Source organism: Salvelinus fontinalis, chromosome 23 (assembly GCF_029448725.1).
Source record: "Salvelinus fontinalis isolate EN_2023a chromosome 23, ASM2944872v1, whole genome shotgun sequence".
Classification (NCBI taxonomy): domain Eukaryota; kingdom Metazoa; phylum Chordata; class Actinopteri; order Salmoniformes; family Salmonidae; genus Salvelinus; species Salvelinus fontinalis.
Genome location: NC_074687.1, coordinates 40,145,124 through 40,169,748, shown reverse-complemented (window position 1 = coordinate 40,169,748; position 24,625 = coordinate 40,145,124). Strand labels below are relative to the sequence as shown.

At 42.0% G+C, this 24,625-nt stretch overlaps 1 protein-coding gene across 14 annotated transcripts in view; it reads left to right on the top strand.

The window, feature by feature from the left end:
• The window catches only part of LOC129821321 (protein TANC1-like), a 289,442-nt gene that overhangs the window by 240,036 nt on the left and 24,781 nt on the right, over window positions 1-24,625 (top strand). For all 14 annotated transcript variants that reach the window (XR_008754295.1, XM_055878874.1, XM_055878872.1 and 11 more), the window contains 5 exons: window positions 5,224-5,332; window positions 6,002-6,124; window positions 12,745-12,981; window positions 13,569-13,754; window positions 19,154-19,232. Coding sequence is in view for 13 of the 14 variants with exons in the window: in XM_055878874.1 (XP_055734849.1) it covers window positions 5,224-5,332; window positions 6,002-6,124; window positions 12,745-12,981; window positions 13,569-13,754; window positions 19,154-19,232 (734 nt within the window). In the remaining variant the exon portion in view is untranslated. The remainder of the gene's footprint in view (window positions 1-5,223; window positions 5,333-6,001; window positions 6,125-12,744; window positions 12,982-13,568; window positions 13,755-19,153; window positions 19,233-24,625) is intronic.

Here is a 24,625-nt window from a genome sequence, read left to right as displayed (position 1 = left end):
GCGAGCGTTGTCATGCCATTCATGCGCCGCCATCATCTTATGATTCAGCATGATAATGCATGGCCCCATGTCGCAAGGGATCTGTACATAATTCCTGGAAGCTGAAAATGTCCCAGTTCTTCCATGGCCTGCATACTCACCAGAAATGTCACCCATTGAGCATGTTTGGGATGCTCTGGATTGACGTGTTCCTGCCAATATCCAGTTCCTGCCAATATCCAGAAACTTTGCACAGCCATTGAAGAGGACTGGGACAACATTCCACAGGCCACAATCAACAGCCTGATCAACTTTATGCAAAGGAGATGTGTCGCGCTGCATGAAGCAAATTGTGGTCACAACAAATACTGACTGTTTTTTTTTATCCACGCCCCTACCTTTTTTAAAGGGGTCTGTGACCATCAGATGCATATCTGTATTCCCAGTCATGGGAAATCCATCGATTAGAGCCTCGTGAATTTATTTAAATTGACTGATTTCCTTATATGAACTGTAACTCAGTTGCATTTATATTTTTGTTCAGTTTATTTCAACTATTCAGATATCAACCCAAAAAATCATGATATTATTTGAGTAGTGAAATCATTTCAAATGCCCACCCTGGAACCCCCTACAAACGTGCCTAGCATATTCTGTCAGGGGGTTAACACTGACAGTAGAGCTTTTAATCAGCAATACATTCATAGCCAGTAGGAGATTTCTCTTTTCAGTCATTCAGTTGTGTTGAATTGAAATTGCAGCCTCTCTACCATGTGTGGTTGCCTAGGAGAGATGGCTCACTTTGGCATTTCTTCTAGCACTCAGAAGGAGGAGAAATAATTACAGTACCTTGTTTAGAGCTGCATATTCTGATCTTCAGACGCTTTTAAAAATGTAAATACCGAGGGAGACAGTGTACCATTTTGTTTAAGGAGCAAACAAGCACAAGACAGTATTGAATGGTTGTTTGTGCAGTAAAGAGGGAGGAAATTACCATCAATAAGAAGTTGTGCATGACTCATCTCTGCCTGGGAGACCTCTGATGTCTGATGTCTGTTTCTTCACTTGAAGAGGAAATCGAACATTCAAGACAGCTTCGCCGCGTTCCCTTTTAAGTTATATCAATCCACTCCTTTTCACTCAATCACAGACATGTTATTGCTCCCTAGTTTGTATACCGCCATTGATCGATACACATGGGGCAGGATACTTATGTAATCCGCGAGGAGGGAGAAGACTGCGCTTCGCTGCAGAAGAAATTATTGACTTTATAGCTCAACTCTGAAACAGAAGCTGACAAGTCATATTTGTTCCTGTTGCTGTTAAGATGTGCTTTGCTGGGTGAGGGGATGGATGCCAGGAGAAGTAGCCTAGCCTGAATCCCAAATGGCACCCTATTCCCTATATAGTGCACTACTTTCGACCAGAGCCCTATGGGTCCTTGTAAAAAATGGTGGACTAAATAGGGAATAGGGTGCCATTTGGGACACTACTGGTGTTGTTTGGCAGAAACACAGGGGTTGTCAGCATACATCCTGGGTCCCGTCCCTGTCACATTATCTTACATGGGGTCGACTGCTGAAATGTAGGGCTCCTTCAGTGCTCTGCGTGTAGGGAAATTGATTTAGCTCAAGTCGGATGAGGGAGGTTGTTTACTGGCAAGGATGTTTCCATAAACACTATTCAGTGAAATAGAAGAACCATCTGAATGGAGTTCAGACACCACTGGCAACTGATGTCGACATTTGAATTTCAACACTCATTTGGGTTGGAAATGAATTTGCTCTTAGACATGGTTTTCTCTCAGCAAAGATACTCTTGAGTTGGCAAACTGTAGGCTTAGTAGCAAATGTATACTATACAGTAGTTAGCATTACTACTGTCAAGAGTGTACTACTATTTGGTTGCTATCATTTATAACAACAAGAACTAGGGATTCACGATATATCGGTGAACATATCGGAATTGGACGATATTAGCTAAAAATGCCAACATCGGTATCGGCCCGATGTCTAGTTCAACGCCGATGTGAAAAAACGATATCAAAGCTGACGTGCATACCTATATAACGTAGGTAAATGACATAATGATGCCACCTAAAATTTTGCACCTGCAACACAGCATTCCTAACCTAGCCCACAATGTCTGCTGTGTGGATCGAGCAGTCAACAAGTCATTCGAAAGAGTAAAAACATTTCAGCCAGACAACTCAAAGGCAAAATACATTCATGCTAAGATAATGGAATTCATTGCCCTTGACAATCAACCGTTCTCTGTCGTTGGTGATGTTGACTTTCGCGACTGGTTGAGCAACGTTACCAAGTGCGCTATTGTTCAGATGTTGCCCTACCGGAGTTACACAGTAATAGCGTCACTGCTATTAGCTTCAGGATATACTATGGAATGCTGTTTGGGTCTTTGCGTGTCAAAAAAGATACACGTCAAATAACACTATTTGACAATAACACTATTTGACGCATTAAATAAGATTTTAATTTGACACATCAAATACAACCGTTCTATTATAGAATGTTATGTGTTCTGAATTTGCACGTGCAAGCCAAGCGCCACCACTACTATCAGTAGCACTGTCAAAGCTGTATAAAAGTCTGCAAACCCGCAAACACCGGCCACGAACGATGTGTTTACAATACTGCATTATTTGTTCGACCGCAACCTCTGGGGTAGCTAGCTAGCTTTAGCTTGGTATTGAGCTAGCACCAATATAACCAATCTGAAAACAGTGACCAGTAGAAACTGCAGTCATTTTCACTATTCTTAGCAATGATTTAGGAATCCTTGTGAGTAAGTATTGTTGTTCGCCATTTGAAATTGAACTTCAGTTCGTGAAAATAAATAGCTAGCCAGCTACTTAACCCTGTTGCCCAAAGCTAACGTTATAAGCAGCCAGCTAGCTTTATCTGTCTAGTGAGGCTCGACCTGACCAGGTTATGTGTTGTGAAGCTAGCCACAAAAAGGATTAGGCACAGTAGTGGAATTTGCGGTTTGCCTTCAAAATAAAAGTACCTCTTTGAAAGTGACGCAGAAGGTTACAATTGGTGGAATCATGCCATATTTAGACTAGATCATGTTAAACAAGGTTGGAGGGTGAAGCATTGAAATGGGGTATCAATTTACTTGGTGACACCCACAGAACACAACTGTGAAGAGTTTACGCAAATATTAGCATTGTAGCTCATATCGCGGGACTGTGACTATGTGAAATCACCTCCCCAGTCAGCCTATTGTGTGTATTGACATTCATATTGCACTGTACAGCTTTACCTAAGGATTGAGGATCAATGAAATGGGGTATCAGTCTAGTCAATACCCAATATATTTTTTCCCAACGTCCTTAGAGTTATCAGACTCTAAAACATCCACGCAGTATTGTTTATCCTCTGTAATAGTGTTCAATATACATAGGCTGACAATAAATGTGGCTCAATTCACAGTCCCGCAATAAGAGCTACAATGCTAATGTTCTCTGGGTGTCACTGAGTAGACTGTCACCCCATGTCATTGATCCACAATCCATAGGTAAGGATGTACAATGAAATAACTATGCTCCCAATTCTAAAGTATAATACATCCAGTGTGATTTCAATCAAATATTTGTCAAATTAACAAATTATTTTCTTTTGTTGGTTTTATATAACAACATTCCAACGTCGTTTAGCATGATCTAATCAATTATGGCATAATTCTACTATTTGTATTCATTTGCGTCACTGTCATTGACATACTTTTATTTTGAAGGCAAGTCCACTATTGTGGCTAATCCTTATTGTGGCTAGCTTCACATAGATGGTTCCGCCCACCATTAATCATTTTAGATGATGACACCTAGCTATAGAGTTTCACTGTAATAGCATGCCTAAAAAGCTGCTAAAATTGTAAATATCGGTTATCGGTATCGTTTTTTTGTGGCAAGGAAAATATCGGATATCGGTATCGGGCAAAAATGTCATAGCGGTGCATCACTAACAAAAACTTATGTGGTCCCTAAAGCATCAACACAGTATGAAGTGTTATTGTAGATTTAAAGAGAAATCTTTGAAAACAAGCACATGATTTGGTAGCAAAGATTGGTGATCGAAGACATGGGCTAATGCCAAACAGGAGGGGGACACGTACAAACTTGGGTGGTTACTGTATATTGTAAGGGAATATGTATGCATCCTATCTTAAATATTATCAAGGAATTTACTGTGTTCCACTTCATCTTAGATTAATTTTGGCAAGGAATCTCAATCTGCAAAAAAGTCATTGTTTCCTGCGGTGTTGCTGCCATGTGGAACGGGCTAATGTGTCTTTAGACTGTGATCTTTTTAGACTGTGATTAGACTCGGATTCTTCATACCCTCATTAGTGACTACCATAGTGCACACTAATCATACTAGGGACATGTCCCAAATGACACCCTATTCCCTATATAGGGGTCAAAAGTAGTGCACTATATAGGGAATAAGGTGCCATTTGGGACGCATATGATTGTCCTTACTTTCTCTCTGTTCTGACTCACCTTTGCATACCTCCTCCAAGCTGCAGTCACTGACCTCTATACACCCCCTCTCAGACCCCTCCAACACAATCTGTCATAACAAAAGCAAGCAAAGACCTGGCACGAGGACTGACACACAGAGCTAGAAGAAAAGCTTGTTATTGCCCCATTTAAAAGAGAGAGCACACCTTAACGGAAAAAGTTCAAACTGAAACGTCAGTCATGCGTGGTCTTTTAATGAAGTTCTCTGGTAATTAACACCAGAGAGCAGAGCTTCAGTGAGAAAAGGAAGGTGGTTACATTCAACACAAGGGCTGCGTTCTCTAGCCTACACCGCTTGTACTCCTCTCCTCACGGGCCGGGCCTAGACACTAGCGTTTAACAGTGTTTAATCAGACCGGCCAACAGAGAGGCTGACGTGGAGTAATGGATAGAATAATGCACCATGATTACAACAAACTCTCCAATCTCTCAAGATAAGAAAATTACAAATCTCAATTCTGTCTCCGACTGCCTGGGGAAATTAAACAAGCTTTAGTTGGAATGAAAAACAGCAGCCGTCACTCCCCAATCAGCCAAGTATGAAAGTGGATGATGAACAATGTGTCACTCACATCGATACATTGTAAGAACATCCTACCATGGCATAACTACGGCACCTGTAGGTCCTAGACATTGTTTTTCGCACACTTTGCACAATTTAGTTGTTGATGGGAAAAGTCTTGGTGTTTCCTCAACAGGAGTGGACACGCACTCATGGCCTTCATGCTGTCGCGACAAGAGGGGAAACTGAACCGGCAGCAGACCATGGAGCTGGGCCACCATATCCTTAAAGCACACATCTTCAAGGTACAAGAGACTAGCCAGGACCAGATTACCGAACGGGCATGCAGGGCACATCCCCCGGGGCACCTTTAAAGCTATATTTGAGCTATAAAACAGCAACAACAAAAAAGATATACCTCATGGCAGAAATGATAGAATTGCTGGAAATTTGCTTTAAAACGGCAACATTTTCTCTTAGACAAAATGTGTAGAATAGCATTATAAAACTGCACATTTTTCTCTCTGCACCTTTGCAAAATGTGTTGAAATGCAGTAAGTTAGCTGATTTCATAAAAATAATAATAATATACAATTCAATATAGAATTCAAAGCATCTCAGTGGCAGTGCTGATTTATGATCAGTTTTGCCTTTTATATCACAGTGAATAAGATGACCTGGACAGAGAGGGACCTGATCCTAGATCACCACTCCTACTCTGAGACTATTGATGCAAATGGCCCCTGAAACCTATAGTGTATATCCCACCCTTACTCAGATTACATTCCTTTTATGAATTTTAGAGTGTGTATGTTTATTAATGAATCAAGATACATGTACATACGGACAGTATCATCAGAGGATAAGCCCTCTGGATGTGAGAGAAGGCTCTGGGAGTGGATCTACTGTATGTATTATTGGTTTATTGACCTGGTGTGTGTGCATGGTTTCAGTGTCTCTGTCTCTGTCCTCAGGGTCTGAGTAAGAAGACGGGTGTGTCTTCCAGCGTGCTGCAGGCCCTCTGGATCAGCTGCAGCGCTGATGGCCTCTCTGCAGCCCTGGCCTCTCTGAGGAACCTCTACACCCCTAACGTCAAGGTGAGACCTCCACCCTAGACATCCAGACCCTCACCTGGAGCACTGCTGTGACATACTGACATAGGATATGCTATTTATTTATTTATTCAGGGTATTTTTATTGATAGATACAGTGAAAAAAGTGATTGAGATGGGGAGATAGAGAGGGACATAGAATGGAAAATGGTGCTTTCAGGGGTGGAACCCATGCCTCCAGGGACAATGTGTAGTCTGCAAGCAGTAGCACTACCACTAGACCAGCCAAACCCAAGTCAATCCGGACCGGACAACATCGCATTTTGTTTTATAAAAGTAAAAAGATTTTTTTTTTTGCCGCTTTAAAAAAAAAATACCCTGGCGCAGCGGCCTCTTTAACTCAGCAATCTCGCTTTCTTGCTCTCTCTGTCGACCCAACGTTCGCCTGAAAAGTAGCAATATTAAGTGCCATTATGACACCAGGCACAGTCATTTCGATCAGAAGTATCCCCTGAATGCGGAAGTGAGAACAAACAAGAGTAACCAACTAAAATCCCAATTTGAGAGGTCTGCCAAAGTCCTTGTCAATTCCCAGACAGCCCAACAACATGCAATGGAGTGTTCACTGAGGATAACTTGGGTTTTGGGAAAACACAAAACACAATTTTCATATGCTGAGATGGTAAAATAATGCATGTGTGAAGTTGCTGACACCTTGCTTGAAGGTAAACAAAAATATGAGCTCAGGGAAAAGATCAAACGGATCCTACGTTTAAAAGAGGACCACCCTGACCTAACATTATATCACTGCATCATCCATCAATCTGTCCTGTGTGCTAGTCTGGGAAAATAGTATTCTGAGGTCATGACAACGATGATGAAACTGATCAACGTTTTGAGAGCAACATCATCCCTACAACACCGGTTGCTACGAAGCATTCTGACAGAGGCCAATGCCAGTTTTGCTGACTTACTACTGCACAACAATGTCAGATGACTCAGCAAAGGCCGAGTTTGGGAACGCTTTTGGGCCATTTGGGAATAAATCAAAGCTTTCTTATCAGAGCAAAAGAGTGACAAGGCAACTCAATTTTTGGAGTTTTTGGAAGATGAGGAGACGATGAAAACAGTTGCATTTTTGACAGACATTACATCACACCTTAATCAACTGAATGTTAAGCTGCAGGGATGGCACAACACAGTGTGTGATATGATAACAGCAGTCCGGGCTTTCCAGAAGAAATTGGAGCTTTTCAAGAATGATCTCCAGGGAGAACTTGTCCACTTTCCCAATCTTCTGGTGCAAATGCAGGGAGACAAAGATGTTCCCAAACCATGTTGATTTCATCCAGAAGCTGATGGAAAACTTCAAGGCTCGCTTTGATGACTGCACGGTTGGAAGAGAACTGCTGCTGCTCATCCAGAACCCCTTCTTGGTCACAAATGTGACAAAGTTGTCAGAAGAAGCAAAACAGATCTTCAGATGGATAGATGTTGCCTCAATGCAAATGGAGTTGATTGAGCTGCAAGAAAATGTGTCTTTGAAGGAGCAGACTGGTGACTGTGACCCTGTTACTTTCTGGGGAAAGATGGTGCCTGCAGCTGATGTCCCTGTTCTCAAGAAATTGGCACTATACATCCTGACCATGTTTGGCTCCACATACAGCTGTGAATCAGCTTTCTCCACAATTAACTTTATTAAAACAAATACCGCTCTATGTTCAGCAATGAACAACGGCACCAGTGTCTCAAGTTGCTCTCACACCATTTGTGCCAAAGTTCAAAGCATTGGCAGGAGACAGAAAGTGTAATTTCTCTCATTGATGCAAGGCCCAGAGTGACTTCTACATGAATATTGCATGGCCCACAGAGACATTCTGTGCATTCAGATTATTATTTTTGTTCAACTCTCCTTTGTTCTCCAGAAAACATGTACTTTATTTTATTATAATTCAAGCTCACAGTGCACTTTATGCACAGACAGTAATGCAACCACTTGTGTTCTTCTGCAATGTTGCACATGTTTGCATTCAAAATAAGTTGCAGCTCATTTTCTGTATTTAATGTACATTTTATATAACAACATGTTTCCTAAGTCGTGGACGACTATGTTTGTTACTGCGACTGTACCACAACGCCGATAAAGGACGATATCAATCCTGACCTTTGCCACCTAGGAACCTTCTCAAATAGTAGTTGAGTACCCCTGCGCTAGACCAACCCCCAGCACTGACATATAGACTGGTCCAAAATGATTGATGAGCAATAATGACTGTATATTATAGTAGTTGAGTACCCCTGGCCTAGACCAACCCCCAGCACTGACATATAGACTGGTCCAAAATGATTGATGAGCAATAATGACTGTATATTATAGTAGTTGAGTACCCCTGCGCTAGACCAACCCCCAGCACTGGCATATAGACTGGTCCAAAATGATTGATGCGCAATAATGACTGTATATTATAGTAGTTGAGTACCCCTGGCCTAGACCAACCCCCAGCACTGACATATAGACTGGTCCAAAATGATTGATGAGCAATAATGACTGTATATTATAGTAGTTGAGTACCCCTGCGCTAGACCCACCCCCAGCACTGACATATAGACTGGTCCAAAATGATTGATGAGCAATAATGACTGTATATTATAGTAGTTGAGTACCCCTGCGCTAGACCAACCCCCAGCACTGACATATAGACTGGTCCAAAATGATTGATGAGCAATAATGACTGTATATTATAGTAGTTGAGTACCCCTGCGCTAGACCAACCCCCAGCACTGACATATAGACTGGTCCAAAATGATTGATGAGCAATAATGACTGTATAAAATGGATAATTCAAATACTGAGCTATATTGTATGCTCAGTATTGTATAGTGTTATTGTATTACATGCCAACCTCCCCTGTTATTGGTAATGGTGAGAGGTTAGCATGCCTTGGGGGTATGATCTTTGATCCTCTGTAACTTTCTAATTTCTCATTATCCACGATTCATTCAGGGTTATCCGTAATCATGGTTGCATCCACATTAATATAGAAGTGTTTAGAAGCCTATTCTATTCTTATTTATAATAAATGTGACTCCAAAATGACACAATACATTATTTACCATTAATTTCTGTTGGGCACAAAACAAACTGCAAAAATGAATCTGACAAGTTTGTAGAGTCACAAGCTTGATGCAGTCATTGCATGCTAGGTATATTGGACCATATACTAAACTTTTCACGACTTCATTTATAATCATATTTTTATACTGTCATTATTGCTGTGTGTCAATAATTTCAGACCCCACTGTATGTTCTTGAGCTCATGCATGTTGCCTGAACACACTGGTCATTGGTCTCCCTGCATTTTTCCTATTACATTTTTCCACCAGCGATTTGTATTAGCACAGTAGTATTATTGTAATCTACTCTCCTCACCTCGAATGTACTCCCTGAGTGCTTGTTAATTCCACTGATGGCTCCCAGTGTGTGTTATGATAAGCATTGTGATGTTTCCTGGAAACACTCACTTATGGTGATGAGTGTGGGCTCGCCACTGATGAACAGCTCATTGGAAATCTCACCAAGATGCTCACTGGCTTCAATAGATTGATGCAGGTTGCACTCTCTTCCATTAGTTTGATCCATCTGCTATCTGTGATGCTGCTCGCTGCGGGGGGAAAGGAGGCTGTGCCATTCTAAGTAATTACAGAGCCATTTTTTTTTTATAAACAAGAAGGCACGTTAATGACAGAGTGGGCAAAGTCATTTTTTATGTTAAATTATGCCTGGCTGTGTGTGTCTACGTGCCTTGCTCTGTCTATTATAGCGGGAGATAGAAAATAGTCCTCCTAAGGCGTTCAAGGCAATTATCAGTAGGGAATGATGTATTGTAGCTTTAAGCAAAAACAACTATATATCTTTCTTTGCCATTAGCAGTATGCTTAGGGTGTGGTTTTATTAACGCTTAGTGTGGTTTTATTAACGCTTAGAGTGTTATTTTGTTAATGCTTAAACATTATCATCTCCGTTTTCCCGGTGTGAAATATTCTGTTTGAGTGTAACATCTCTCATGAAGACAGTCACAGACAGAGTTGTTCCTTGTCCTCCAATGCCCCCTAAGAATCATTGGTGCTAATTTATTCCGTTGTGGTTCCGCCGGTAAATAAAACAAATTCAATTTCCTCTTCTTTTAACACTCACTGGGTTTGACGCCTCGTCTGATTAAACATAAATTATTATATTCCTTATCAAGGAGAAGAAGAATATGCTCTGATTATCGCAACACTGGATAATTTCCACTGTGTACTCTTGCGTTGAATGCATTTCTAAATTACTATTGTGCAATCAAATTTAGTTTAAAACAATCTGAGAATTGTGGTAAGGTCATGTTTAAAGCTAGGAAAAAAGTATATATATATATTATATATTTTTTTTTGCTATTTAGCTGAATTCCATGCTCGATTTTCTTTTTCCCAAAATATTTTTAAACGGTTAGATAGTGAGAGAGATGACAGTGGGGGAAGATGGAGAAAGGATGTGTCAAAGAGCAGTAGGCCAGATTTGAACCTATGCCGATAAAATACACGTGCCTGAGGATAGTGGTGTGCCGGTCAGCTGTTTGTTCAACCGCTCCCGTCCGCAACTGCTAACCCATCCGCAACCACCCAACTATATGTGAAAATCTGAGGCCCGCGCCCGACTCTAACCGGCTAATATAGAAAATGCCTGTAGGCTACACTCTTAGAAAAAAGGGTTCCAAAAGGGTTCTTTGGCTAACCCCATAAGAGAACCTTTTTTGGTTTCAGGTAGAACTCTTGGGTTCCATGTAGAACTCTCTGTGGGAAGGGTTCTACCTTGAACCAAAGGAGGTTCTTGAAAGGGATCTACTATGGGTACAGTCAAAAACCCTTTTTGGTTCTAGATAGCACCTTGTTTTCTGAGAGTGTACAGTCAGAGACGGGGGAACGATTTTTTGACAGGGGATGCAGGTTTTTTTGCCAGATTTAGATATGTTTCTGCTTATAATTTCAAATATTTTGATAGACTATTTGTTAGTCAACTTGTCTATAATTATATACATGCAGCTTATCTTCTGTCATTATATGTTGCCCTAGAAGACTAAATAAACCCCTGCTAACCAGGATAATGCTATAAATCAATAGTATGAGTGCTTCAATTTAGTTGACATCGGTACTTCTTTCTCTGTGGTCTCTGCTTCTTTCACAGAGCAAAGACATTTAGGGATCGAGAAGAAAATGCAATAACATTTATTTATTTATTTTTGTTGCAAAAATCTGTTTGACCGGTAGCAACGAAATAGAAAGCTGTGAAAACAACCCAACATGTTTCTGATAAGATTTCTTCCGAAAAAGTAAGAGCGCTAAAATGTAAACATTTCAGTTCGGCTTGGATGCATATTTTATGTGGTTGAAATACTATTAGTTTTTATGATGCTGATAAACATAGCACTTCTACAGATGGTATCTAACTGTGCATTTGCATTCTCTCAAGATGCTGAAAGAAAGAAATCATATTTCTCTACTCCTGTTCCAGAGTCCAAATGTACATTTGGTGTATCACTTTACTGCAATAAGTGCTAAAGTCTGCAGGAGTTAATATGAAGGCTATATGAGAGGTTATAGACCTACAGTCAGTGTCCAGATTTCAGTTTCCATTTAACCCATCTGAACAGTATGCTACAGTTCCCTTGACGTGCCAAAGGCCTATTTGAAGTCCCAGTCTTGTGACTGTCGAATATGTATAATGTATATTGCCACACAATCATCACACATCACACTGCTATAATCCTCTTTTACCACTTCACCAAATCTTTCCCAAACATTACTTTTCTGGCCCTCCCTTCTCTTTATTTTCAACTTTCCATTTCACAGCTTTTCGCTTATTGAATTGAATTAAACTTGGACATTGTCCTTTTTGCCTCCGTGGATCGACGTTAACTTTTTCTGCCCGTTCCCAAAAGCATTTGGCGATTGGCATGTAGGCTACAGTTAGGCCCTTAAGCTTAGGCTTACGCACGAATGCCAGATGGCCTAAAATAATGAAGTCTAGGTCCAAAAGGCTCCTTTTAACAGCTTCTACCCCCAAGCCATAAGACTGCTGAACAATTCATCAAATGGCCACCCGGAGTATTTGCATTGACACCCCCCCACTCCATTTGTTTTTACTCTGCTGCTACTTGCTGTTTATTATCTATGCATAGTCACTTTGCCCCTACCTTATTTTATTTAGTAAATATTTTCTTAACTCTATTTTCTTAAAACCGTATTGTTGGTTAAGGGCTTGTAAGAAACCATTTCACGGTAAGGTCTACACCTGTTCTATTCGGCGCATGTGACAAATAGAATTTGATACATTTATGGATTTTTTAAGGTATTGTTTTCTCTTTCTTCAACCCACCCTTCATCCACACAATATTTCATGACTATAAACCCGCCCGCCCCACAGATACAACTGCGGAGACTGCGAGTTATGAGTCAACCCACGCATCACAACCAAAGGATGCGGCATTACCGCTAGCCCAGCCAAGCCTCTATTTTCTTCTAACAGGTTTAGGGAAGCCAAAAAGTTTAATTACATGCTCATGTTTTTCTTATACGATTTGATAAGACAGTTGAATTCCATGTGTATTTAATGTGTGCTGCTCTTGCAGGTGAGTCGTCTGCTGATGCTAGGCGGGGCCAATGTGAACTACAGGACAGAGGTGCTGAACAACGGCCCGGTGCTGTGTGTCCAGTCCCACCTGGGCCACCAGGAGATGGCCGGCCTGCTGCTGGAGTTCGGGGCTACCTTGGACGTGGTGTCCGAGAACGGCATGAGCCCTCTCTGCTTCGCCTCAGCTGCTGGACACCTGGGTTTAGTCAGCCTGCTCTGCAAGAGAGGAGCCAAGGTTGGTGGTACTGCCCCTAGACAACTACAGGATCAGGGCTAATCATCCCAGCTTTTCCCTTAACACTGGGCCTCGATGGACCCCCCCCCCCTTCAAGCTAATGAGCAGTCATTTTGACAGTGTATTTAATATATTTCATATATGCTATCGCAAAAAATAATCATTTGGTGATGTTAATGAAGGCCTTGGGTAACATTATAATACCTTTTTTTATATATATATATATATATATAACACAATAGCATTTTCATTAGTTTATGTTACTGTAGGCTATATGTAAATACTAAAAAATGCCAAAATTCAAGTGTTCAATCATTTTTATTTGTGGAATACCTTTGTTACAATTATGAAACAGAATGCATATTTTCTGGAACACGGTAACATCTTATTTTTATAACAAAATAAAAATTCCATTTGCCAACATAAAGTTCCACAAGCCCCATCACCACATTATCTGACACTTGTTCTTAACTGACTTGCCTTGTTAAATAAAGGTTCAATTTAAAACAATTTAAATAATAAAATATGTCACTGTATTACAGCATATAAAACATGTTCAGATGAACCCTGTTGTTGTTTTGATGCAGGTTGACCATGTGGATAAGAGCGGTCAGTGTGCTCTGGTCCATGCTGCTCTGAGGGGCCACCCTGGCATCATCCAGTACCTCTTGGAGCTGGAGTGGACCCCCGAGGGCCAGCAGCAGAACTGCAGTCTGAAGAACAAGGCCCTCCAGCAGGCTCTGATCGCTGCCTCCAGCATGGGACACACACAGGTCAGTCAAAAGACACTGGTTGAATCCCAAATGGCACACGTTGCAACCACCCAGTTTACTGCACAGGGTTTGTACAGTCATGAAAATCTTTAAAAAGTCATGGAATTAGAAAATAGTTTTCCAGGCCTGGAAAAGTATGGTTGTGCCGATCTCATCATACTCATATTAGTAATCGTATCTGTTTTATCTCGTGATCGGAAAACCCGGAAGTGTGCTTTAAATGTTGTAAAGCTAATTCCTCAAGTGCGATTTAGTGCGCTATCACTTGGACTGCATCACATAGCGCATCGTTATGTTTCTTCACCCATTCACACACATTGTTAAAAGACCCCGACAGGTGAAAATGCACATGAATTACTTACTTAGTCCTTTTCAATTATCAACGAAATAGGCTAATAAATATCCTAATGCATGGCTACTACTGCCTGCATTTATTCCAGACACAGATTTAGATGAAGATAGGCTAATTCGCTTTACCAATATATGTTTTCACTTTCGAAAAGAGCAAATATTTTATCTCCCGACACTTATGCCACAACATTTCTCCAATAAAAATAAACTATGTACATTTGTCATTTTATTTTCTAATGATCTGTCGCTCAGTAAACATTCCTGGGCGAGAATGAATAATAATAGCAAGCAAGCATGGGCTTGAGTCACTACATAACGACAGACATCGTCAGCAATGGAATAATTATACGGACAGACAAAGTAGGCCTACTAAACAACACCAAGAAGACAGACAGAAACAACCATATGTCCGTAGCAAACAATGATGACTAGCTACAGATTCTGATTCATACAGGATGCTTGGAGAAGTGGAGACTTGTGCCCTGAGACGAGTGACTATGAGTGAGTGAAATTGCCTGTCTGGGAAAATGAGAGCAGAGAGAGTGACTTGGTCTAATCCAATCGTTGCAGCAGGCTCAACCGATAACCCGCCCATTTCTTTACAGACAGAAGAACTAGCCAATAGTTGTTCAGAGCACACAGCGCATCACACTGTTTGAGTGAAAGAGAGATGTGCGCTGGCAGCAGAAAATAACTTTTTTTTCGATCACGGATAATAATTAAAAATACTTGTGTCATAATCTTATTTGGAAAATTCTCCATATCCGTTACTCTTTATGCACAAGTACTCGGCGCACCCCTATGGAAACGTTTTGGAAAATCTTAAAATCCGAAACGTTTTGGAAAAGTCATGGAAATTAGTTTCATAATTTTGGCTCATGTAAACAATTTAGGCATACTTTTTAAATATTCTATCAATTGCATAAAAATCTACATATCAGTCATCGCGTGTGTGTGTGTGTGTTTATACTTGCGTATGTGTACTAAAAACTTGCCACAGGCAAATGGCCGACGTGCAGTTGATGAACGGGACGGGTGCACACTTTGGTTGTAAAACGATAGCTCATTCACTGAATATTAGGAGTTGAGGAATACATCTGACACCTTTGGAAAGTTGGCATTCCCCTCTAATCAACATTAGCCATGTTATTCTGACAATGTTAAAGAAATATTTATAGAATAACCTAATTAACAAACAACTCCCACAGCCACATTTGTGACCAACCGGCACAAATCGGTCTTATGTAGCAAAATTTGAAATGGTGTTTTTTACAATGGATAAAAAGTAGAGACTCAGAGCTACACAAATATCATACACTGCATTTTTGAGGAACAATGGGAAAGTAATTCTGCTTTGAAAGTTGATAAACTTGTAAATTCACTTTTGAGAAAATGTCCTTTGGTACCTAGTAAAGAGCTCTTCTTTGGTGGTGTCTCTACAGTATGTATACATGAAAAAGCAAGCATACATTGTCTGTCATAGTTGAAGTGTACCTATGATGAAAATTACAGGTCTCTCTCATCTCATCAGACCTGCTTTTTTCATGTATACAGTGGGGCAAAAAAGTATTTAGTCAGCCACCAATTGTGCAAGTTCTCCCACTTAAAAAGATGAGAGAGACCTGTAATTTTCATCATAGGTACACTTCAACTATGACAGACAAAATGAGAAAAAAAAATCCAGAAAATCACATTGTAGGATTTTTTATGAATTTATTTGCAAATTATGGTGGAAAATAAGTATTTGGTCAATAACAAAAGTTTATCTCAATACTTTGTTATGTACCCTTTGTTGGCAATGACAGAGGTCAAACGTTTTCTGTAAGTCTTCACAAGGTTTTCACACACTGTTGCTGATATTTTGGCCCATTCCTCCATGCAGATCTCCTCTAGAGCAGTGATGTTTTGAGGCTGTTGCTGGGCAACACGAACTTTCAACTCCCTCCAATGATTTTCTATGGGGTTGAGATCTGGAGACTGGCTAGGCCACTCCAGGACCTTGAAATGCTTCTTACGAAGCCACTCCTTCGTTGCCCGGGCGGTGTCTTTGGGATCATTATCATGCTGAAAGACCCAGCGACGTTTCATCTTCAATGCCCTTGCTGATGGAAGGAGGTTTTCACTCAAAATCTCACGATACATGGCCCCATTCATTCTTTCCTTTACACGGATCAGTCGTCCTGGTCCCTTTGCAGAAAAACAGCCCCAAAGCATGATTTTTCCACCCCCATGCTTCACAGTAGGTATGGTGTTCTTTGGATGCAACTCAGCATTCTTTGTCCTCCAAACACGACGAGTTGAGTTTTTACCAAAAAGTTCTATTTTGGTTTCATCTGACCATATGACATTCTCCCAATCTTCTTCTAGATCATCCAAATGCTCTCTAGCAAACTTCAGACGGGCCTGGACATGTACTGGCTTAAGCAGGGGGACACGTCTGGCACTGCAGGATTTGAGTCCCTGGCAGCGTAGTGTGTTACTGATGGTAGGTTTTGTTACTTTGGTCCCAGCTCTCTGCAGGTCATTCACTAGGTCCCCCCGTGTGCTTGTGGGATTTTTGCTCACCGTTCTTGTGATCATTTTGACCCCACGGGGTGAGATCTTGCGTGGAGCCCCAGATCGAGAGAGATTATCAGTGGTCTTGTATGTCTTCCATTTCCTAATAATTGCTACCACAGTTGATTTCTTCAAACCAAGCTGCTTACCTATTGCAGATTCAGTCTTCCCAGCCTGGTGCAGGTCTACAATTCTGTTTCTGGTGTCCTTTGACAGCTCTTTGGTCTTGGCCATAGTGGAGTTTGGAGTGTGACTGTTTGAGGTTGTGGACAGGTGTCTTTTATACTGATAACAAGTTCAAACAGGTGCCATACAGGTAACGAGTGGAGGACAGAGGAGCCTCTTAAAGAAGAAGTTACAGGTCTGTGAGAGCCAGAAATCTTGCTTGTTTGTAGGTGACCAAATACTTATTTTCCACCATAATTTGCAAATAAATTCATTAAAAATCCTACAATGTGATTTTCTGGATTTTATTTTCTCATTTTGTCTGTCATGGTTGAAGTGTACCTATGATGGAAATTACAGGCCTCTCTGTCTTTTTAAGTGGGAGAACTTGCACAATTGGTGGCTGACTAAATACTTTTTTGTTACACTGTACATACTGTAGAGACACCACCAAATTATTGGTCATGGAAATGTGAAATGTGGTTAAAAGTCAGGGAAAAGTCATGAAAAGTAATGTGTCAAAAAGTGTATGAACCCTGACTGCATGTACTGTACACCCACACTATCCACACGGGTCAGTCCTGTACTGTACACAGGAGAGTTCTCCTACACAGTCCCTCACCTTTACAACTTCACAACCTCACCTCTGTGCTTTGGAAACAAAGATGATTCCACTGAAAACTTCAGCTGCGCGTTCTTCTTGTTTTCATTTACGAAATAAGCTGTAGGTCGACCATGCGTACAGTATTGATCCCATAGTATGTCTGCAGCAGTGGAGGCTGCTGAGGGGAGGACAGCTCATAATAATGGCTGAAACGGAGTGAATGGAATGGCTTCAAACCATGTGTTTGATGTATTTGATACCATTCCACCAATTCTGCTCCAGTCTTTACCATGAGCCCGAGCCCGTCCTCCCCAATTAAGGTGCCACCAACCTCCTGTGGTTTGCAGTTAGCTCCCCAGGAGAGGAGCATAGTGGGCTGTGGGTTAGGGATGGGCCTTTGAAATGATTTCACTATTCAAATGATATCATGCTATTTTTTCAGGTATCCGGAGAGTCGAATGCATGCGTTTTAAAGAAAACATTTTGGGGGGGAACTTCAATGGAGACTTGCTCGCGCATGTTTTAGCAGAATGGGGGGAGAGGGGCAAGAGATAAGCAGGGGCCGGTGTGTGACAGTACGTGTTTGGCAAGGAGAGAGAGAAAGTAGCCAAATCATCTCGCGCTAGTTAGACAAGCTAGTTGCTGCCATAGGTTGGTTATTTATCATACGATCTGGTAGTGCCCGTCTTGACTGCATTAAATCGCTGTAAATAAGCTAGCTAGCTACAGTAGCCAGCGTAGTTAGCCAACTAACTAGCTAAAATAGCAAGGCTAATTGACTATATTTTATTGCGCTCCCCGTACTTGTCTACAACGACTCCATTAATATGAAACAACAGCCTACCTGTTGGTTGATCATTGTAGCCTACTACTCCTCATTTAGCCAACTTAATGGCATCATTTTATTCCATTTTGCATTGATTAAAAATCTCCCACTTCACTTGCTACACAGCCGCTTTGATTGACCGACAATAACAACAAGCTACAATAACAACAAGTTATACGTGTGAAACGTGTATAGGATACCGGTGCGTCTTTTATATGGGGCACACTCATAAAATCTGTCATTAAACGGTTGTTTTATTAAAAAGTTGAATGTTATGGTCTGTCCTTGTAGGCTATGTCACAAATAATTTTATAAACATTTTGACAGAGCCAAAAATAGGCCTATTTTGTTTGCAAAAATGTATACTATCCCAAGTAATCGAAAACTAACGTCTGTTTTGAATATTCTAAATACCGTATCAATCCCTACTGTGGGTTGATTGATGCCAGCTCCTCATTAAAAGGGCTGTGATACTGTTAGCCCTATACACAAGGGCTGTGGGTCGACAGTATTATAGAATGGGCCAGAATGAGCTATCGACCTCCACCTCCACGGAGGGCCCAGTGAGAGAGAAGTGTAAAGGAGAACACAGACAAAGGGGCTAACTAGCACTACCGACATATTAATACCATTGGGCCTGTACTACACAGCACGGAGAATCTGTACTATAGAGGCTATAGAGACACTAGTACATGCATCAGCACTCTAGTCCAGTGATTAATTTAACATGCGCCAGAGAAGCATCATTTGCTGGGGCTGCTTTTTAATCAACCCGCAGAAGTTGTTTCGTCGCTCCGGTGTTTCTGCGATGTAACCAGCACGACATAGAACTAACTCATAGCTTTTGTATTTGATGCTTGGATTCTGTGTCATTAATCAAAGTTTCTCGTGCGGCAGGTTGTGAGAGGCTTGTTGGCGTTGAATAACGAGCACGCTGTGCAAATTGATGGCCAAGACACACTGTGGGGAGAAACCGGTACGTTTTCTCTCGATTCTTATTTTCTTTTTAATTTTTTTTCTCTTGATTTTTTTCCAATATGTTGTTTTCTTTGTGTTAACACTTGTTGTAATATCAGTGTTTCTACAGTGGTTTTACTGCTGAAGTTATATACGCTTGTCCAATGTTCTGTATTTTATCTCCTTCCAGTAACATAACACTTTCTTTTTGCATGATGTAGTTGTTCACATTTAGCCAAATATCTGTTCATTTTTATTTTTACTGCCTGTCTAATTTTCCCTGTCCTCTTCCCTTAAAGGGGCAATCTGTAGTTGCTACATCCATTTTTGGACTTGTAAATTCATGATATGTACTCATTGATTCTTAACTTATTAATGCCTCAGAAGCTTAGTGCAACTGTCGTACCCCACCAGAACCCAAAATATAAGCTTGTTTTGTTAAGTTCATGTTTTACGTATCCCTATATTTCTGTTATTATGGTGCTACTGTATCACTCTGATATTGTTATACCTGCGCGGTAGTCTCACTGTTGATGGACCTGACATGAGTACAATGGCAACCATAAACTGGAACCTAGTCATTGTGTCATTTTGAGCTAACATTGGTAGCAGAGGATGGCTAATAACTACAATGTGCCACCTCGCTTCGTCGAGAAGAGGTCGTATGAAAGTTGGAAAAATGAACTGGGAATCTGGACACGGTTACTAATCTGGATGAGAAAAAGCAAGCACTTGCGGTGGTATTATCACTCGAGGGAAGAGCGAGAGATACAGCACTGGAAATATCCTTTGAGGATTTGAACAAGGATGACGGTATGGGAACTTTGATCAGAGCACTGGATTCTGTGTGTATTAAAGAAGAGAAAGACTGTGCCTACGAGGCATATTCAAACTTTGACAGTTTTACTATAGACATTTCGGTTGCAATGACGGACTACATAATTGATTTCAAACAGAGGTGCAATAGGATGTGAAAGTACGACATGGTTCTCCCGGATGCAGTGTTAGCTTTCAAGTTTATTTATTTTTGTTTAACCTTTATTTAACTAGGCAAGTCAGTTAAGAACAAATTTGTATTTACAATGACAGCCTACCCCAGCCAAACTCGGATGATGCTGGGCCAATTGTGCGCCGCCCTATGGGACTCCCAAATCAAATTAAACTTTATTTGTCACATGCGCCGAATACAAGTGTAGACCTTACCATGAAATGCTTACTTACAAGCCCTTAACCAACAGTGCAGTTCAAGAAGAGTTAAGAAAATATTCACCAAATAGACTAAAGTAAAGGGGAAAAAAAGAATAAAAAGTAACACAATAAGAATAACAATGCCATATACAAGGGGTACCGGTACCGAGTCAGTGTGCGGGGGTACAGGTTAGGGGTGAAGTGACTATGCATAGATAATAAACACCGAGTAGCAGTAGTGTACAAAACCGGGGGATGGGGGGTCAATGTAAATAGTGCGGTGGCGAATTTATTAATTGTTCAGCAGTCTCATTGCTTGGAGGTATAAGCTGTTGAGGAGCCTTTTGGTCCTAGACTTGGTGCTCTGGTACCGCTTGCCGTGCGATAGCAGAGAAAACAGTCTTATAACTTGAGTGACTGGCGTCTATTATACAGGTCCTGGATTGCAGGAAGTTTGGATGCAGTGATGTACTGGGCTGTACGCACTACCCTCTGTAGCGCCTTACGGTCAGATGCAGAGCAGTTTCCATACCAGGTGGTGATGATGAATGTGATGATGGCGCCGGTGGGTAGGGCTGCCGTCTTACCGGCCCTCAACCAATTGTGCTATTTTGTTTGTTTTTTCGCGTTGTTCGTAACTTGTTTTGTACATAATGTTGCTGCTACCGTCTCCTATGACCGAAAAGAGCTTCTAAATATCAGAACTGGGATTGATCACCTCAAACTGGACGAAGAGTTTTTCTTCAATGAGTCGGACGCCAGGGATATGCTGTTGACACCCGACCAAGCCCCGATCCCTGTGATTCTCTGGAGAAGGAAACAGAGTTTCCGAGGCAAAAGGTGCCTTGTGAGGACCAGGTCGACAACTGGCTAATCTGCCCTTGCCCTCTGTTCTGCTATCTAACATTCAATCGCTAGAAAATAAATGGGACGAACTGAAAGCATGTATATCCTACAAACTAATATTTTATGCTTCACCGAGTCGTGGATGAACATCGACATTAAGAACACGGAGCTGGCGGGTTATACACTCTATCGACAAGACAGAACAGCAGCCTCTGGTAAGACATGGGGCAAGGGCGTATGCATTTATGTAAACAACAGTTGGTGCACGATATCTAAGGAAGTGTCAAAGTTTTGCTTGCCTGAGGTGGAGTATCTTATGATAAGCTGAAGACCTCACTGTTTTCCCGGAGAGTTTATCTGTTTTTTCAGTAGCTGTCTATATACCACCACAGAGCGAGGTAGGAACTAAAACCGCACTAAATGAGCTGTATTCCGCCTTAAGCCAACAGGAAAACGCTCATCCAGAGGCGGCGTTCCTAGTGGCCGGTTACTTTAATGCAGGGAAACTCAAATAAGTTTTACTGAATTTCTATCAACATGTGAAATGTGCAACCTGAGGTAAAAAAAAAAATCTAGACGACCTCTACTCAACCCACAGTACAAAGCTCTCCCTCGCCTTCCATTTGGCAAATCTGACCATAACTCTATCCCCCTGATTCCTGCTTACAAGCAAAAATTAAAGCAGGAAGCACCAGTGACTCGGTCTTTAAAAAAGTGGTCAGATGAAGCAGATGCTAAACTACAGAACTGTTTTGCTAGCACAGACTGGAATATGTTCCTGGATTCTTCCGATGGCATTGAGGAGTACACCACATCAGTCACTGGCTTCATCATTAAGTGCATACCCCAACCAGAAGCCATGGATTACAGGCAACATTCTCACTGAGCTAAAGGGTAGAGCTGCCACTTTCAAGGAGCGGGACTCTAACCCGGAAGCTTATAAGAAATCCCGCTATGCCCTCCGAAGAACCATCAAACAGGCAACGCGTTAATACAGGACTAAGATCAAATCGTACTACACCGGCTCTGACGCTTGTCGGATGTGGCAGGGCTTGCAAACTATTAAAGACTACAAAGGGAAGCACAGCCAAGAGCTGCCCAGTGACACGAGCCTACCAGACGAGCTAAATTACTTCTATGCTCGCTTCGAGGCAAGTAACACTGAAACATGCATGAGAGCATCAACTGTTCCGGATGACTGTGTGATCACCCTCTCCGCAGCCGATGTGAGTAAGACCTTGAAACAGATCAACATTAACAAGGCCGCAGGGCCAGACAAATTACCAGGATGTGTACTCGCTGAAGCATGCGCTGACCAACTGGCAAGTGTCTTCACTGACATTTTCAACCTCTCCCTATCTGAGTCTGTAATACCAACATGTTTCAAGCAGACCACCATAGTCCCTGTGCCCAAGAACACTAAGGTAACCTGCCTAAATGACTACCAACCCGTAGCACTCACGTCTATAGCCATGAAATGCTTTGAAAGGCTGGTCATGGCTCACATCAACACCATTAACCCTAGACCCACTCCAATTTGTATATCGCACCAATAGATCCACAGATGATGCAATCTCTATTGCACTCCACACTGCCCTTTCCCACCTGGACAAAAGGAACACCTATGTGAGAATGCTATTCATTGACTACAGCTCAGCGTTCAACACCATAGTGCCCTCAAAACTCATCACTAAGCTAAGGACCCTGGGACTTAACAGCTCCCTCTGTAACTGGATCCTAGACTTCCTGACGGGCCGCCCCCAGGTGGTAAGGGTAAGTAACAACACATCCGCCATGCTGATCCTCAACACGGGGGCCCCTCAGGGGTGCGTGCTCAGTCCCCTCCTGTACTCCCTGTTCACTCAGTACTGCACGGCCAGGCACAACTCCAACACCATCATCATGTTTGCTGATGACAACAGTTCTAGGCCTGATCACCGACAACGATGAGACAGTCTATAGGGAGGAGGTCAGAGACCTGACCATGTGGTGCAAGGACAACAACCTCTCACTCAAAATGATCAAGACAAAGGAGATGATTGTGGACTACAGGAAAAAAAGGACGGAGCACACCCCCATTCTCATCGACGGGGGTGTAGTGGAGCAGGTTCCTTGGCGTCCACATCAACAACAAACTAACATGGTCCAAGCACACCAAGACAGTCGTGAAGAGGGCACAACCAAACCTATTCCCTCTCAGGAGACTGAAAGAATTTGGTATGCATACTCAGATCCTCAAAAGATTTTACAGCTGCACCATCGAGAGCATCTTGACTGGTTGCATCGCTGCCTGGTATGGCAACTGCTCGGCCTCCGACCGCAAGGCACTACAGAGGGTAGTGCGTACAGCCCAGTACATCACCGGGGCCAAGCTTCCTACCATCCAGGACCTCTATACCAGGCGGTGTCAGAGGAAGGCCCTAAAAATCGTCATAGACTCCAGCCACCCTAGTCATAAACTGTTCTCTCTGCTACCGCACGGCAAGCGGTATCGGAGCGCCAATTCGAGGTACAAGAAACTTTTAAACAGCTTCTAGTCCGAAACCACAAGACTCCTGAACAGCTAATCAAATGGCTACCCAGACTATATGCACCCCCCCCCCCCCCCCCCCACGCTCCTACTACTCTCTGTTATCTATGCATAGTCACTTTAACAACCCTACCTGCATGTACATAATTATCTCAATTACCTCGACACCAGTGCCCCCACACATTAACTCTGTACCGGTACCCCCTGTATATAGCCCCGCTATTGTTATTTATGGGTGCTCTTTAATTATAATTTTTTTGATTTTTTTTGGTATTTTCTTAACTGCATCGTTGGTTAAGGGCTTGTAAGTAAGCATTTCACTGTAAGGTCTACAACTACACCGGTTGTATTCAGCACGTGACAAATAAAATGTGATTTGATGCAACCGGTCAGGATGCTCTCGATGGTGCAGCTGTAGAACCTTTTGAGGATCTGGGGACCCATGCCAAATCTTTTCAGTCTCCTGAGGGTGAAAAGGTTTTGTCGTGCCCTCTTCACGGCCGGATATGATACAGCCTGGAATCTAACCAGGGTCTGTAGTAACGCCTCTAGCACTTAGATGCAGTGCCTTAGACCGCTGCTCCACTCGGGAGACCAAGTTGCTAGATACTGCCTGTCTGGATGGTAGGGAGAAACCGTTGGCTATGACTGCTTGTAATGTGCTGACTTTTGCATCAATGAAGTCGGCACTAAAAGTAAATTTAGTGCTGAATTGTCGCGCCAATAACAGATAGAATGCAAGTGAGTGACGCAGCATATTACACTGAGCAGCAGAGAAAAGGCGCCACAAGTCACATTCTCAAGATAACCAGACAAGGGTGCCATTGCCCGGCATAAATCCACTGGAC